The sequence below is a fragment of the Phialemonium atrogriseum genome (genome assembly GCF_030411735.1).
Source record: "Phialemonium atrogriseum strain 8032-3 unplaced genomic scaffold QBC33scaffold_40, whole genome shotgun sequence".
Taxonomy (NCBI): Eukaryota; Fungi; Ascomycota; class Sordariomycetes; order Cephalothecales; family Cephalothecaceae; genus Phialemonium; species Phialemonium atrogriseum.
In genome coordinates this window covers 127,034-141,666 of record NW_026848177.1, presented here as the reverse complement: position 1 = coordinate 141,666, position 14,633 = coordinate 127,034, and the positions used below count along the sequence as shown (strand labels likewise).

General features: G+C 56.9%; 6 protein-coding genes and 1 non-coding gene across 7 annotated transcripts; 1 reads left to right on the top strand and 6 right to left on the bottom strand.

Annotated features, from left to right (window-relative positions):
- Positions 1 to 116: 116 nt before the first annotated feature.
- Positions 117 to 1,903, bottom strand: QBC33DRAFT_581676 (uncharacterized protein; the record flags this gene model as incomplete). Its single annotated transcript, XM_060431279.1, has 5 exons — positions 117 to 407; positions 440 to 622; positions 676 to 1,342; positions 1,449 to 1,645; positions 1,712 to 1,903. 5 exons carry the CDS (start codon positions 1,901 to 1,903, stop codon positions 117 to 119), a joined length of 1,530 nt encoding a protein of 509 aa, XP_060278753.1.
- A 923-nt stretch (positions 1,904 to 2,826) lies between these two features.
- On the bottom strand, positions 2,827 to 3,927 carry QBC33DRAFT_574148 (uncharacterized protein; the record flags this gene model as incomplete). The annotated part of the gene is made up of 1 exon (XM_060430738.1): positions 2,827 to 3,927. The coding sequence occupies one exon, from the start codon at positions 3,925 to 3,927 to the stop codon at positions 2,827 to 2,829; it is 1,101 nt and encodes a 366-aa protein (XP_060278752.1).
- A 1,397-nt stretch (positions 3,928 to 5,324) lies between these two features.
- Positions 5,325 to 5,654, bottom strand: QBC33DRAFT_551772 (uncharacterized protein). Its single transcript, XM_060429226.1, has one exon. It carries the CDS (start codon positions 5,598 to 5,600, stop codon positions 5,337 to 5,339), a length of 264 nt encoding a protein of 87 aa, XP_060278751.1. The 5' UTR covers positions 5,601 to 5,654; the 3' UTR covers positions 5,325 to 5,336.
- Positions 5,537 to 5,623, bottom strand: QBC33DRAFT_t79. Its single transcript has one exon. It is a non-coding gene; the product is annotated as a tRNA-Asp (tRNA).
- A 747-nt stretch (positions 5,655 to 6,401) lies between the features above and the next one.
- On the bottom strand, positions 6,402 to 8,843 carry QBC33DRAFT_601411 (MFS transporter; the record flags this gene model as incomplete). Its single annotated transcript, XM_060432107.1, has 9 exons — positions 8,409 to 8,843; positions 8,223 to 8,311; positions 8,048 to 8,138; positions 7,853 to 7,989; positions 7,376 to 7,770; positions 7,223 to 7,301; positions 6,795 to 7,169; positions 6,651 to 6,732; positions 6,402 to 6,418 (listed from the first exon to the last, which is right to left on the bottom strand). Exons 1-9 carry the CDS (start codon positions 8,587 to 8,589, stop codon positions 6,402 to 6,404), a joined length of 1,446 nt encoding a protein of 481 aa, XP_060278750.1. The 5' UTR covers positions 8,590 to 8,843.
- Positions 8,844 to 9,223: 380 nt separating this feature from the next.
- On the top strand, positions 9,224 to 11,330 carry QBC33DRAFT_551766 (glycoside hydrolase). Its single transcript, XM_060429225.1, has 6 exons — positions 9,224 to 9,510; positions 9,568 to 9,693; positions 9,779 to 10,120; positions 10,217 to 10,528; positions 10,597 to 10,759; positions 10,840 to 11,330. Exons 1-6 carry the CDS (start codon positions 9,424 to 9,426, stop codon positions 11,229 to 11,231), a joined length of 1,422 nt encoding a protein of 473 aa, XP_060278749.1. The 5' UTR covers positions 9,224 to 9,423; the 3' UTR covers positions 11,232 to 11,330.
- A 1,190-nt stretch (positions 11,331 to 12,520) lies between these two features.
- QBC33DRAFT_614267 (putative ATP-dependent rna helicase) lies at positions 12,521 to 14,619 on the bottom strand. The gene has a single exon (XM_060432583.1). It carries the CDS (start codon positions 14,508 to 14,510, stop codon positions 12,735 to 12,737), a length of 1,776 nt encoding a protein of 591 aa, XP_060278748.1. The 5' UTR covers positions 14,511 to 14,619; the 3' UTR covers positions 12,521 to 12,734.
- Between the last annotated feature and the right edge of the window lie 14 nt (positions 14,620 to 14,633).

Sequence of the window (14,633 nt, the reverse complement as noted above, 5' to 3'; positions counted from 1 at the left end):
AACATTGAGACAAGTATAACCAGAGCGGACGGCGACAGTATATTGAACATGATCCAAGCAACCCTATGATTGAGCTTCCCCGTGAAAACTGCCCCCGCAAGCATCCCCTGCGCAGCCTAGACATTGGCATTGCTCAACCGGACGTAGCACTGCGTCGGCTCCCTGGCAAACCTCTGAACAGAGTCATACCTGCTCAACTCAGGCGGCGTCTTGAGCAGGTTCAAGTGCCAAACAATCAAAGCAAACTGGATCCTCAGCTCCTGCAGCGCAAACCTCCTACTGAAGCAGCCTCGCGGCCCCAGCCCAAAAGCCAGCGACGGGCCAGCCATGGAGTCGAACATCTCATCACCCGTGTCCGGGTCGTGCCCAAGCCAGCGCTCGGGCCGAAAGGCAGCAATATCCCCGTTCTCCCACAACCCCGTCAGCCCCCCTTACCCACCTGTCGCCGTGCCCCGGGAGTGCGGGTCTCGTCGCTGACACGCATGTTGGGCCCCAGGTAGCCCGGCCCGTTGGCCATCAGGAACACGTCCGTGTCCCTCGGGATGCGGCGCCCCAGGACCGTCGTGTCGCGCAGGGCCTGGCGCACCACGAAGGCGATGGTGTTGGCGTGGCGCAGCACCTCCTCGACCACGGCGTCGAGGTAGGGGACGTGCGCCGCGGCGAGCTCGCGGCAACCCGGGACCCGCTTTGGCCCCCGGGAAGCGCGGCGGCGAGGTCGGCGCGCAGGCGGTCCTGCGCGGCCGGGTTGTCGGTCAGGAGCTTGACGCCCCAGGCCACCGTCGTGGCGGACGTGTTGTGGCGCGCCAGCATGAAGCCGAAGAACTCGTCGGCGATGGCGCGCTTGCGGTAGCCGGGCTGCCGGCCCTCCTTGGCTGCGACGTCCCTCTCGCGCAGGAGGACCGAGTGCAGCGCCGTCTGGCGGTTCTCGTTGTCGCCGCCGCCGTCGATCAGGCGCACTGACTCCTCGATCTTGTCGCGGATGTACTTGTCCTTGATGGCTGTGGCCCTTTTCATATACGGAAACTTGCGCAGCACCCACGAGGTGAGCCGCGGGGCCGGGGACAGCTGCGTGTCTGTCACCGAGTTGGCCAGCGTGAGCGCGGCGGCGAAAACCTCGGGGATATTGCCGTCAGGAAACGGCACTGGGTGGTCAACACCGGCGGGGATCTCGGGATGCCATCGCGACACTGCATCGAGACGCTGGATGGTGATACTCTCCGGCTCGGGGAGCCCGAACATGGCGGCGAAAATACTGTCCAATGCCATATATGTGATGTCGTGGTGAGCCGCGAAGGGCCGGCCCTTGGCCACGTCGCACTTGAGTTGCCACACCTTGATCATGCTGGAGGTAGCTATGTAGACCTAGGGAGCGCTAACCTGGGCGATAAAGCTGGGCGCCATCAGGTGGTTGATCAGGTTGCGGTTGTTCTTGAAGCGGGCGTCGGAACTGGATGTGCTGCTCAGGCAGGATGCCGCCGATAAGCTCCCCAAAGAAGCCGCTACGGTCAAACTCCTTGGTGCGTCGCAGGAGAATGTCCTGGCTCTCAAGGGGGTCCGTCACTACCACCCACGGCAGCGCCATGGGCTTGATGAAGGCCTGTACAATGGGGCTTTGGTGCCGCGTGGTGAGAGAGGTCAGCCAGCACTTGTGTCCAAACGCCTGTTAGCCAAGCGAACTCGAACTGCCTGCGCAGGCAACACGACGACTCACAAATATGCGTTTTGTACGTATGACATAGCCCATAATCTCAGGTATGTCTCCGAACAACTTGCCAGCCGCGTCCCGGTTGTAAGGAATACCGGGAAGCGGCTTGGGCAGAGCGGCTCGGTACCCCGCGTGCGCAGTGACGAGAAGCACGGCGATGAGCAATGTGCTGCCGAGGGAGGAAAAGACGGTACCCATCTTGGTCTTATCCCCCGTCTGTATGGGAAAGACACGGTTGACAAGAGAGTCGGCAGGCCGGATTGTAACCGGCAGCAACGAGAAATGTCCTTGCTTAGCTACAGCGGGTCATGTTTAGGAGCGTATCTACAATGTTGGAAATGGCAGTGGTAGTCTGGGAGGATCCGTACCCTTGTTGCAATTTCGCATGCAGTCTTTGGCAATCCTTCAGAAATCGCACCACAATATTGGGGAGGTATTGGGAAAAGTGGCCCTAGTTGTTGGGAGTATTGGCGGAACAGATAGTCACCCCCTCCCTTGTCCCCTTTAACACTTCTGGTGCCATTTGCTGGGGTTGAAAGAAAATCACCGTTGTTTGGCTTTTCCAGTGCGGTATTCGAAACTTGCTCGAATAGGGAACAGCCTCAGCTCAGGCAAGTGCTAGCCTCACTTTGAAATGCTCCTGTCAGTGAGGGTTTACTTCTTCCATCACTTGCATGGATCTAGATAGGGGCTGATACTGCTGCCGTTAAATCAGCCTGTCTAAGTCAGCCGGTGAAACTGAGAAGTGATGATTCCTCTTGTCTACGCGTCTCTAGCTTTCTTCACCGTCGATCTCGACCTCAACGAAGATAGCCAAGTGTGGACTGACCAGAGGGCGTTTGTACCGTGGGAGAAGAAGCGGTTGATGTGCCTTCTCAAGCTGGCGGCGTCATTAAATTTACTGCGTAACAAGCTCTACTCTGCTAAGGGAATGAATGTCAAATTAACCAATCTTGTACGATTTTCTCAGCACACCCTTGCACCACAAAGGTTCAATTTTGCCCATTTCTTCTTGCCTTCCAGCTCACTTAGCCCCTCGCCCATTACTGCTCAAAAATTCAAGTCAAAAGAGTGTCCATCATAACATCACCTCCAGGCTTTAAGCCAAGTCACAAACTGCATTAAAGAGCCAAAGCTCCAACCAACACCGCACCAGCGATGCTCCCCAGGACTCCAATCTCGAATCCGCCGTTCGCACCGCCAGTAACCATGGATCGTTCCATGGCCTTCTCGCCGCCAAATCCCATCCCACCAGTAGGCTGGATAACCCTACGATCGGATGACGGCGCCGAAGCAGGCCCGCCACCGGTGCTAGCGGAATCGTTCGAGGAGGCCATGGTGCCGGGAACGTAGTCGCCAGTCGGGGTAGCGGCGGGGGCCGAACACAACCCAGCACTATCGGGGGACCCAGTAGCGCATGCGCAGACTTTATATATATCATTCCTTGTTAACATCATGAACACAGGGTGGGGAGCCTGGGGAAGTTGGGGGGATTCACCCGTAGAGCCAGCGCTAAGCACCGCATCCAGCGAGTCAGGCGGGCAGGCCGAAACCACGCAGGGCGCGACGAGCGAGCTCAGGCTCGACTGCGCGACGGGCTGGCACTGGCATGCAAAGTCGTCGGCGCCGCAGCCCACGCTCGTCGCCGCGCCGGCGACACAGGGCTGCGCGCACGCCGGGATGACCGTCGACGCGATGGCGCCGCAGTCGGCGAGGCCGACGGCGCACACCGTCATTGACGGCGGACCTGGGTCGGAGGCGGACGGTGTCGAGGAGGAGCTGGCGGCGGGGGCGCTGCGGATGTCGAGAGTCGCGACGTCGGAGCCGCCGGCGGCGGTGACCGTGGCCGTGGCCGACGGCGCCTCGGTGCAGGGCGTCGTCGGGCTGGCGGTGACGCAGTCGCAGAGGGAGCGCAGGGAGCTGCCGGCGGCGAGGGCGGTGGCGAGGCCGCACGAGTCGAGGACGCAGTCCTGGCCGGCGTCCTGCATCGCCGACGACGAGCTGCACTGGCAGGCGTAGTCGTCGGTGGCGCAGCTGATCGCTGTCGCCGCCGACCTGATGCACCCGACGGCGCAGTCGGGGACAGCAGACGCCGAGGCGGAGCAGGGGGACTCGGGGCAGGCCTCCGGAGCCGCGCTGATGGGGCCTCGCGAGTTGGACTGTGCGGTGGCCCTCTCGCCTGCGAGGGTGAGGAATGCGAGGAACTCAGCGGTGACCCTCATGGTTAATGGATCAGGAACGATGTTTTGTTCGTTGTGTGGGAAAGCACTATGCGCGCCTGGCAAGCTCTGGATATGAAGTATTTATGTTATGGGATGATAGCTAACAAGTCAAGGTTGGCATCTTGCATAGTAGACTCCGAGACGGTCGACCACTCAAGATATATAATAGAATTTCGAAGTAGGTTCATATTGGACGATTTTCACATGATACCCCCTATTCTCGATCCACAACTTCATAGACATTGTTTAATTAATTTGTGCCAGCGAGCTAATCCAACTGTTACCTCCGTGCTGGCTCATAATGATCAGAGTTATGGATGAGAACGGCACCAGTCGAGCATTGTGCAACAAAAGCTTCACGCTCGAATTCGCAATTGGCTGGAAAACGTGCAGTCAAATCACATGCATCAGAAGCGATCTCACAATGCAACCGGTCTGCTGAGCTTGCTCACGCCACATAGCTAGATTCTGTGACCTGCTCTGTTACCTCTGCTGCTGGTTGCCGTTTCGTGGGGTCGACTACCTGCTTTTCCGTATCACCAATCCAGGAAGGCTGGCAAAGCGTACGAGGCATTCCAAGACAGTCGAATCAGCAGAAGGGGGCTTCCCTATCAAAGCAGCCTATGAGCACGCCTGGGATGTCCGGTTTCTCCACGACTCACAACGGACAGCGAACACCGAACATTGAATACAACCATGATGGCAATGTTCCACTATGGCCTCGCATGCTCATGGTCCGAATGGTCCGAAGGGGTTGTAAACTAAAAATGCAGTCTTAGTTAGGAGTGAGGTCTCCGTCGCTTCGGCCGAACCGGCCCTCGTTCAACAAATAGCCAAGAGATGCAAAGTCGGGTGACCCCTTAGTTGAGACACCGACACCCATCCCGACATCCGGATGTCGGACCAGTACGATGCGGGATCGCGATCTAGATCTCGCAGGTTGCTGCATCCTCTCTGCTTCTGAAACTCTCCATAACAAACTCATATGACATCTATTTCCTCCGGAGACGGTGGCTCAATGTCGATGGCCAACAGCTTTTTGTACTCAAAGGCATGAAGCCTGACTTCAGCAAGATTGCAAAGTCGAGGGCTAGAATCTAGAAACCCTTGCTCGTCATCAGAGGCCTTAGAAAGACTTGTCTCAAATATCCATGGGCAAAGTGTTCTCAGTTCCCAAGTCAAATCATTGCATACCTAGACAACACTAGCAGGCGGAATAAAGAAGGCAAGATATTCTATCAGGTTCAACGCAGGATTCCATCTTGATTGACCTTTTCAAACCTTTCTCTCTCTCATTAATCAAATAAGTGACTTAATTGCACAACGTCGTTGCCTGATTTAAACGTCGAAAGCCAAAACAGCAACCTGTAATTATTTCCTAAAGTCTCCTTATTCAACACCTATAGATTCTACGTATCTCGTGCCTGGAATCTGTGTGCACCGCTGGCAACAGGCTGGGAAATCCTTTGCCAGGTGGTCCCAAAGCTGCCAGCAATCGACGGTGACAATGACACCAATAGCGACGGCGATAGATAGCAATGGCAATGGTAGAGATAACTGCCATCTGCTAAGACTGTACAAAATAAATAAATAAGTAGCAAAAAAGTAGCTCTCCCGCCGGGAATTGAACCCGGGTCTGGAACGAGGACCCTGTGAAGGTGACAAGCTCCCATACTAACCACTATACTACGGAAGATTTGCGGGTGTATACACCCGATGTAGCTGTGGATTCGCTGTGAAATTAGCTCGTTAATTGGATACTATATAGGGATTGAAGGTGAAGCGGGTGGAGTGCTCCGCATAGCCCACGTGACTGCGGATACCCAGAAATTCAGTCTGTTGATTTATTAATATGCCCGAAAGAAGATGCTCAACATACGGGTACTGTACATACCTACATCCTAAACACCTAAGATCACCAACAGGAAGCTATCGCCTAGAGTGGTCGGAATGACTTCGAATTCGGCAGCCAAACATTCTCGGCCTGGAACTGTCTGCGAGCGCAAAGACCCCCTCCCCTGCACGCAGAGTAAAGTGCCCGTTCATGCGCAACAATTCCTTCTTTTATTTGCCAACCATCAACACACCTGAGACAAGAACCATTTTCTTCTTGCGAAAGTTGCATCAATCGTCAGCTTATCGAAATGGACATCGACATGGAGAGGGTTGGTAAATCCACCGATACCCCCGACGACAGCACATCTCTCATTGATGGCCCTGAGGACAGCACCTCCCTCGCTCCTCTCATAACGAAATTCCCCCCCGGGCGAAGCAATCAAGTCCATCTGCTGCAGATGTGCGGCTTCCCTGATAGCAGCTCACACTGGCTAGCGCCCAGAAAGATGGACCTGCCAGATATTCCGAAGGAGTCGGGCGTCCGAGGACTGCGTTGGTAGCATCGCAGCTGTTGGTCCGAGGTGTATAACTAAGGCATCGCCCCCTATCAACCACTGCATTCCGCAGCTGTGCCAGCATTATAAGTCGTACTCCTCTAGGCATCATTTGTACATCCACAAAAGGGATACCTCCAAACATTCTTGATAAATATAGATTAAAAGGCATGACCAGGATCTTTAAAGCAGTATCCAAACGCAAACGGACAACGCCGCCGCCATCACGAGCAGAACCCTCGCGCCCGACGCGGGGGGGGGGGGGGGGGGGGGGGGGGGGGGGCCGGCGGGGGGGGGGGGGGGGGGGGGGGGGAGGGGGGAAGGGCCACTTACGGTCTCCTAGCTCCTCGAGGGTGTGTCCCTGGGTTTCCGGATACACAAAGTAGATGATGGTCGTCTCGATGGCAAGCCAGACCTATTCCAAGAGTCAATATTTCGGAGTTACAACGCCGCAGAAAGATAGGATCAAAAACGTACGACATAGACGAGGTAGAACTTCCAACCAATATTCCCGAGGCCGATGGGGTTGACGAACAGGTTAAACGCGGAGCCGGCGCGGGAGAAGGTCTGGGTGAGACCGACGCCCTTGGCGCGGTGGACGAAGGGGAATACCTCGGTGATGAAGATGTAGGTGAGCGGGTGCATGATGGTGTAGAACATGTAGTAGATGAAGATCATGGCCACGACGGCGGCGGCGGCCTGGTGGTTGCCCGTCTGCGCGTAGTTGGCGCTCACGCCGGTCCACACGGCAAACACGGCCGTCATGCCGCCGAAGGCGATGAGGTACTGCGTTCGCCGGGGGATGCGCTTGGAGAGGAACGCGAAGGTGACGCCGGTCACGAGGTTCCAGCACTGTGAGGGGGTGTCAGAGTTGCTGGGCCCGTGGGGGGAGAGGACATGGTTACCGAAAGAGCAAGGTTGATGATGTTCTGGGTTCGCCTATCGCTGATGCCAACGGTGAGCAGGACCTTGGCCAGATAGTATCTGCAATGAGCTTGATTAGCAACGCAGGTGGAAAGACGACGGGGGATTCCCGCGGAAGCGGCATGGCAACTCACGAAACAAGACCATTCCCGGACCACTGGCTGAACAAGCCAACACAGGCAGCGATGAAGGTCCTCTTCCTGTTCCCCGGCGTCTGCAGGAGCTCGACCCATCGGCGGTTCGAGTTGTCCATCTCGAGCCGGACGCGGTCCCGGATCTCGGCGAACTCGGCGAGGACGAAGGGGTCTTCGCGGTTGCCCTCGGCGTGGTACTTGACCAGGATGTCGAAGGCCTCCTCATCCCGGTCTTTGGACAGCAGCCAACGCGGGGACTCAGGGATGAACCAGATGAAGGTCACCTGCAGCAGCGATGGGGCGATCTGCACCAGAGATGGGATTCGCCAGGACCAGTCGTTGGGCATGGAGAATGTGCCCAGGGTTGTGCCGGCAGCGAGGATGGCGCCGACGTACTATTTAGTGGGTGAGCATTGTTAGAAGACGCCGAAGAGATGGGTTTCATAAACTAATCAAAAAGGGCAAGAAATTAATTACCCAAGACTCGTTGAAGAGACCGTTCAAGACGCCGGCTTCGCGGGGGTGGGCCAATTCGGCAATGAGCTGTGATGCGCCGGAGATGCAGAATGGGATGCCCATTCCGAGGAGAAGGCGCGAGATGAGGAACATGGCAACTGTGCGGGTATGAATTAGCATAGTGTTCCGATAAAAAGCTTGTCGGGAAATGCTTACTGTGTACGGATGCCGTCTGGAGGACAACACCAATGAGGATAATGACTGAACCGATGGTGATACTATGCTTCCGTCCGAACCGATCGTTCACCTAACAAAGACAAGAGATCAGTTGAGAATCACGAAAACAACATGCTGGGCTGCATAGATGGCCATGACTGGTTCATATACTCACATATGGCACCACGGGAAGGGCGAGAACAGCGCCGATGCTGAAGGCGGCGTTGAGAACTCCAAGCACGGCTCCTTGAGGGTTGTTGAAATCTGTTACCGCCATGCATGTTAGCAAGTCAAGCTCGCCGGGAGGTTAGGGGTATCGTCGTGCACGTCCATGTCAGCCATGGTTCAACAGCCTGCAAACCGTTGAGGATGGAACCGTCATATCCGCTCGTCATCTCGACGCCAAGCACCGCAGGCACGAGGCAGAAGTACAAGGATCGCAGGTTAGGTTTTTGGTACCATGGCTTCTTGTCGAGCCTGAGAAGCCGAGTGACCTCGGACTCCTGGACATTTCGGACAGCTTCAGTCTCCTTGCGAGCCATGGTGAGAGAGGCCGACTGCTATGCGAACAGAATCGATGCTTGTTTGGGGTGCAGAGGATTATTACTTCCATATGCGGGGGCCCCATGGGGACTTATTATAAAGCACAGGAGGGATCAGCATACGAGTCTTGAACTCGTGGAGTTGTGGAGATGAATCCTGCTAGCGTTAACCGGGCCCCCGGGTTATCACCAGAGAACGTCGAGAGCCAAGATACCGGTAGTGGGTAACACAGGGTAACACTCCTGACCAGAGACACTACCGATATAAGTACCATTTAACCGGAAGCTAACGACGCACGGCAGCTATTTAACCGGTAACCTGACCTGGTATTTTCAGCCTTGGCAGGCAATAGCTCGAAAGCTAGGGCTGTCATCAAACGTTTGCTAGGCCCAAAGCTGAAAAGCTCCCATCAAAACAGACCCATTAGCATCGCCTTATGAGGGGAAAGGGCTTCTGTAGGATTACCAATTGAAAAATTGCAGGCGGGCGATTACCCACTCCGTGCGCGGGGGTGTTCTTTTTATCCGGCGACTGACAGCGGGGATTCTTGTCGGCAATAGCCAGTAGAAAAAGCCACGGCCATGCGCCGAGGGCGGGTGCCGGCGATCCTTTCGGAATCCGGACAAAGTACGAGCGATAACCACACGATAATCGAATCCCCGCGCCCAACGACTCGGCAAAAACACCGCTTCCCACTGCATTGGCTTTCCTTCATTTGAGATTGGAATTCTCTTCTGCAACACCTGCGACGGATTTTGTATCTCGAAGCAAAACACAGAAACTTGTCGAAAACAATCAGTGTGCTATCATCAATCATTCCGTATTCACTCACCATGGCCCATCCAGCCCCGAAGTCCTGTCTCCGTGTCCAAGGGACTGACATCGTCGATGGCGATGGAAAACGGGTCATCCTCAAAGGGGTAAGTCCGGTTGGCACTCCGTTCAACTGTTTTCCTTGCTGAGATTAGGGTGATTAGTGTGCCACGGGTGGCCATACCAACATGGAGAACTTCATCACCGGTTACCCCGGCCACGAAAGCGAGATGAGAGCAGCAATGCTGGAGGTCCTCGGCCACGAGAAGTACGAGTTCTTCTTTGACAAAGTAACGTCGCCCCCAACAAGGCCCCCAGGCATCCCATCTACGACCATGTCGGTGCCAGCCATCTTACTGACCTCAACTCACCAAGTTCCTCGAGTACTTCTTCACCACAGAAGATGCAAAATTCCTCGCCTCCCTCGGTCTCAACTGCATCCGGATACCGATCAACCACAGGCACTTCATGGACGATCTAAACCCGTCCGTCATCAAGCCCGAGGGCTTCCGTCTGATCGACAGGATAGTGGATGCCTGCGCATCCGAGGGTCTGTACACCATCATCGACATGCACACGTTCCCGGGCGGCCAGAACCAGGGGTGGCACAGCGACACGGGCATCCACAAGGCCCTCTTCTGGGACTTTAAGGATTTCCAGGACCGCATGGTCAACCTATGGGTCGAGATCGCAAAACATTACAGGGGAAACACGTGGGTAAGTTTGGGGGTTCATTAATTTCCCCAACTAGGTCGCCCCACCTTCAGCTTATCCAAACACGCTACTGCGGCACCTCGCTAATCGTCCCTGCAGGTAGCGGGATACAACCCCATGAACGAACCAGCAGACCCGAACCACGAGGGGCTCCAGATCTTCTACCGCAGGGTCGAGAAGGCGATCCGCGATGTCGACGCCGACCACATCCTGTTTCTCGACGGCAACACCTACGCCATGGACTTCACCGCCTTCAAGGAGGTCCTGCCCAACTGCGTCTACGCCATCCACGACTACGCCACCATGGGCTTCCCGGCCGGCCAGCCGTACGTCGGAACCCCGGAGCAGAACGAGTTTCTCAAGAGGTCGTATGAGAGGAAGGTCGAGTTTATGAAGGCCCGCGGGGTTCCTGTAAGCCTCCCTTGCTCCCCTGAATCCGACGTGGGGGTTGTTGGTGGTTTTAACTGACGCGGCAAAAGATCTGGAACGGTGAATTTGGTCCCGTCTACGCAAGTAAAGAGGAAGAAGGCCACGACAAGACCAACGACCAGCGGTACCGACTGCTCGGCCAGCAGATGTCGATTTACAAGAAGGACCAGATCAGCTGGAGCATATGGCTGTACAAGGACATCGGGTTCCAAGGTAAGAAAGAAAAGAGACACCAGCTCCTTCAGTTCCTTGATGCCGATCCGGCGCTAATGCTTTTGCCTCGGGGTAATCAGGAATGGTCTACACCAACCCCGACTCCGCATATATCCGCCTCATGAAGCCCTTCCTAGACAAGAAGAAGCGCCTCGGACTCGACAAGTGGGGGCGTGATGACACGCACGTGGGGCACATCTACGCGCCGCTGATCCAGCACCTTAAGGAGGAGATACCCGAGGAGTTCCTCAACAAGAGATATCCCCAGCACTGGAGGATCGAGGGCCACGTCCACCGCGTCATCCGCGAGACGTTGTTCTCGGAGATCCTTACTTGGGAGTACGCGAGCTACTTTAAGGGGAAGACGTTGGAGGAGTTGGATGAGCTTGCCGCTTCGTTTAAGCTGGAGAACTGCATGAAGAGAGATGGGCTGAATGAGATCCTGCGGGCGGACGCTGAGCAGGGTGTGTAGGCTAATGTGGGACTTGGACAATTACGGAGAGGGAAAGATGGACAGAACTCGGAAGTCTTTGGGTATCACTGAAGTTGTTGGGACTGCCCCTAAAATAGAAATATTCATTTTCCGACCACCACCTCTCACTATTCTACGATACTAACCTCTAGTAGAAAGGCCCCAAACAAGTCAAGCCTACGGCCTGGCGACCCTATTGTGTGGGGGCCAGCACCTGATTTAAGGGCACGGCAGGGATCCTAGGAGCCGTTGACTTCGGCGTGTCGCGGGAATACTTGGGTGACGGGAAGATTCTGAAAGAGAGAAATAAACGATCGACCCCCATAAACCTCAAGAACAGTACCTTCTTTCTTCACTATCTACGACCTTGGGGCATCAGCAGCCGCTTCAGCTTCCACTGCAAAGCGTCAGGGTTATCCAGAGCGCCGAGGGAAAATGATACTCCAGCCATGTGGGGGACGCCGCGAAACAGAACCCAAGCGGCTCTCGGACAACAAACGACTCAACCACCATGACGAAGGACTACGGTCCCTCGGAGATCCCATTTCCGCAGTTGATGGTCCTGGGCCGCGTTTGGATGCCAACTCTCCGTTTGGATAGCGAGAACCCAGCTACCGGGCATTTGACGAGGGGCGTCCAGGGGGATATCTGTCCCTCTACCTGCAGGGCCCTTGGGATTTTTTTTGCGTAAGCCTGGTTGCTCTAGGAGGGGAGGCTGATTCGCTTCGACGATGGGGCCGTCGGTGACGCTTCCACTTGGGGGAGATGGAACTCGACCATGAGACTTTGGACGCGCTGGTTCTCCGGATTTAGTGTTGGTAAAAAGAAAAGAAGGGAGGACCTTGGAGATGGACTGGTTCGACTCGTTCAAAGTCATGTGCACCCGAGACCATAGCGACTGGTTTGGGAAACGAAAATGACCATTTCATTCCGAGGGTCAGGCCCGCTGTGGACGACACAATATGTTGACCAAGCATGATACTCGGGGCCGGAGATATCTCGATCGGAAGTCAACTTCTCAGGAACGTCGAGTCCCCTCGACAGTCACATATTGGCTCCAACAAGCTGTGAACCCAGCACAAGGGGGGAACCAAGTACCCCTGAGGATCATCACTGTTCCAATGATATGGACTTCAATCTTGGAATCCTGGGAGGGTGTTCCAGCGGGTCAGTGTCGTGATCACTACGTCGAATATCTGGAGACGATTAATGGAGCATCGCACCCTTCGGAAGAGACAAGCTGGCACCTTTGCAAACGCTGTCAGATGGTGGAACTCGCGTGACAATGAGGCTGAAAGAGTCTATTAAAGGACGTATTCTATGGTGCTGCCAGGAAAGAGAATGCTCCGCCAAAGCAAGTCAGCGCAGACATAAGGTCTGCCCAATCTGACGAGGTCAAAGCAGAGCAATGAGGTATCATCTCATCATCTCATCAACAAATGCCATCAAGCGCCCAAACCGCAGAGACAATAGGAAAAAAGAAAGCACAGCACACAGGCCCGCTCAACCGCGGCTTCCGCCTCTCCTGCCACGGCCCCTGCGCCCACCGCCACCACCACCACCACCGCGCCCCTCGCCTCCCCCATCGCCGCCACCACCACCCGCCGGCCCACGACCGTGGTGCGTCCTCGGCGCATCCGGGACGACCACCAACCCCTTCGTACCGCGCAGCCCCATCTTCCCGACGGTGCTCCGCTGGATGGGCGGCGTGTCGGGCGAGCGGAGCGCCTCGCGGGCGAACCTGTTCCCCTCGGCCACGAGCTCCTCCTTGTCCCACTTCAGCGGCTTCATGTGGTTCTTGTAGTAGCCCAGCCAGGCCTTGTAGATGGACGCCTTCTGCGCGTCGTCGATGCGGGCCGCGATGCCGGCGACCTCGGCGCCGGCCGAGAGGTCCGCGGCGCGCGCCGAGAAGGTGATCTCCTTGAGGGTCCAGCGCGGGAAGAAGGCCTCGGCGTCGGTGACGACGAAGATGCCGCGGCCCTCGGCGCCGGCGCGCGCCGTGCGGCCCAGGCGGTGGATGTACGACTCCTTCTCGCTGGGGATGCCGACCTGGAAGATGGTGGTGACGCCCGGGAAGTCCATGCCGCGCGCGACGACGTCGGTGGCGACCAGGATGCCCGCCGCCGAGTCGCGGTACGCGTTGGTCACGCTGGTGCGCTTGTTCTGCGAGATGCGCGAGTGCAGGATCGACACCTGCGGCATGTCGCTCAGGCTGGATAGGATGTGCCCGTAGAAGTCGGCGAGCGCGGCCGTCGGCGCAAACACGATGGCCTTGAAGGCGGCCGCGCCGACGGCGGCGGCCTCCTCGCGGATCGAGCCGACCATGGCCGGTGCCACGGATGCGAATGTGGGTACCGTGATGAGCTGCTGCGGGACGCGCTCGTGCGTGTTAATCTCCCCGGCCGGGATGGTCGAGATGAACTTGTAGCCGCGGGACAGCACCAGCAGGGCGACCCGCTCGACGTGCGGCGCGATCGTGGCCGAGAAGAGCATGCCCTGCCTGTTGGTGGCGGCCTTGTCGGGCAGGCACTGGACGATGTCCTTCAGGGCGTTCATGAAGCCCATGTCCAACAGCCGGTCGGCCTCGTCGAGCACGAGCGTGTCGAGGTTTCGGAAGGTATTCTTGACGGCGGGGTTCGACATGTGGTCGAAGAGCCGGCCGGGTGTCGCGACCAGGATGTCGCAGCCGCCCAGAATCTGCCTCTCTTCCTTGTCCTTGTTGGTGCCTCCGATGGCGATGGACACGCGGTACTTGCGCAGCCGCTGCAGCAGCCCTTCGGCCTCCTTGGCGATCTGCATGGCCAACTCTCGGGTCGGCGAAATGACGAGGAGCGAAATGCCGGAGCCGGCGGGGCGGTTCTTCATGATCATGGTCTGGATGGCGGGGAGGAGGAAGGCAACGGTCTTGCCGGTACCGGTCTTGGCCTGCACGAGGCAGTCGCCACGGGTTGGCGGGAGCAGCTCGTCAAGGGTCGCGGCCTGGACGGGCATCATGTGGTCGAACTTGAGGTCGAGAGTGATCGCCTGGAGGAGGGAGGGATGGACAAGGTTCCTCGCGGCAAGATCGGCGAATCTCGGCGTGTCGCTGGGGACGGGTTCGAGGAGAGGCGCTGCGTCTGCGCGCGGGAGGGGTGCAATCTGTGGAACCTGTGCAGTCTGTGCATTCTGTGCATTCTGTGCATTCTGGGTTGCCGGTCCTGCACCAGCGTTGTTGTCGCCGTTTCTCCGATTGCGTCTCGGACCGCGTCCGCGCGACGAGCCTCGCATCAATCTATCCATGATGGATAGGTCGACTCAGTTTGATAGGAGTCTTAGTTGATCTTGTTGTGCCGTGGAAAGAGCCACGGGGAATTTTCTTGACGGAAATCACAGAGGCAAAAAGTGGTTGTTGTGGAGGGGAGA

Excerpts from the sequence above, each read along its gene's own strand:
- QBC33DRAFT_551772 (XM_060429226.1), bottom strand. The coding sequence starts at position 5,600 with ATGGGAGCTTGTCACCTTCACAGGGTCCTCGTTCCAGACCCGGGTTCA.
- QBC33DRAFT_551766 (XM_060429225.1), top strand. The coding sequence starts at position 9,424 with ATGGCCCATCCAGCCCCGAAGTCCTGTCTCCGTGTCCAAGGGACTGAC. Across the intron at positions 10,121-10,216 it reads ATTACAGGGGAAACACGTGG|GTAGCGGGATACAACCCCAT; the intron begins GTAAGTTTGGGG and ends TCGTCCCTGCAG. Across the intron at positions 10,529-10,596 it reads TGAAGGCCCGCGGGGTTCCT|ATCTGGAACGGTGAATTTGG; the intron begins GTAAGCCTCCCT and ends ACGCGGCAAAAG.
- QBC33DRAFT_614267 (XM_060432583.1), bottom strand. The coding sequence starts at position 14,510 with ATGGATAGATTGATGCGAGGCTCGTCGCGCGGACGCGGTCCGAGACGC.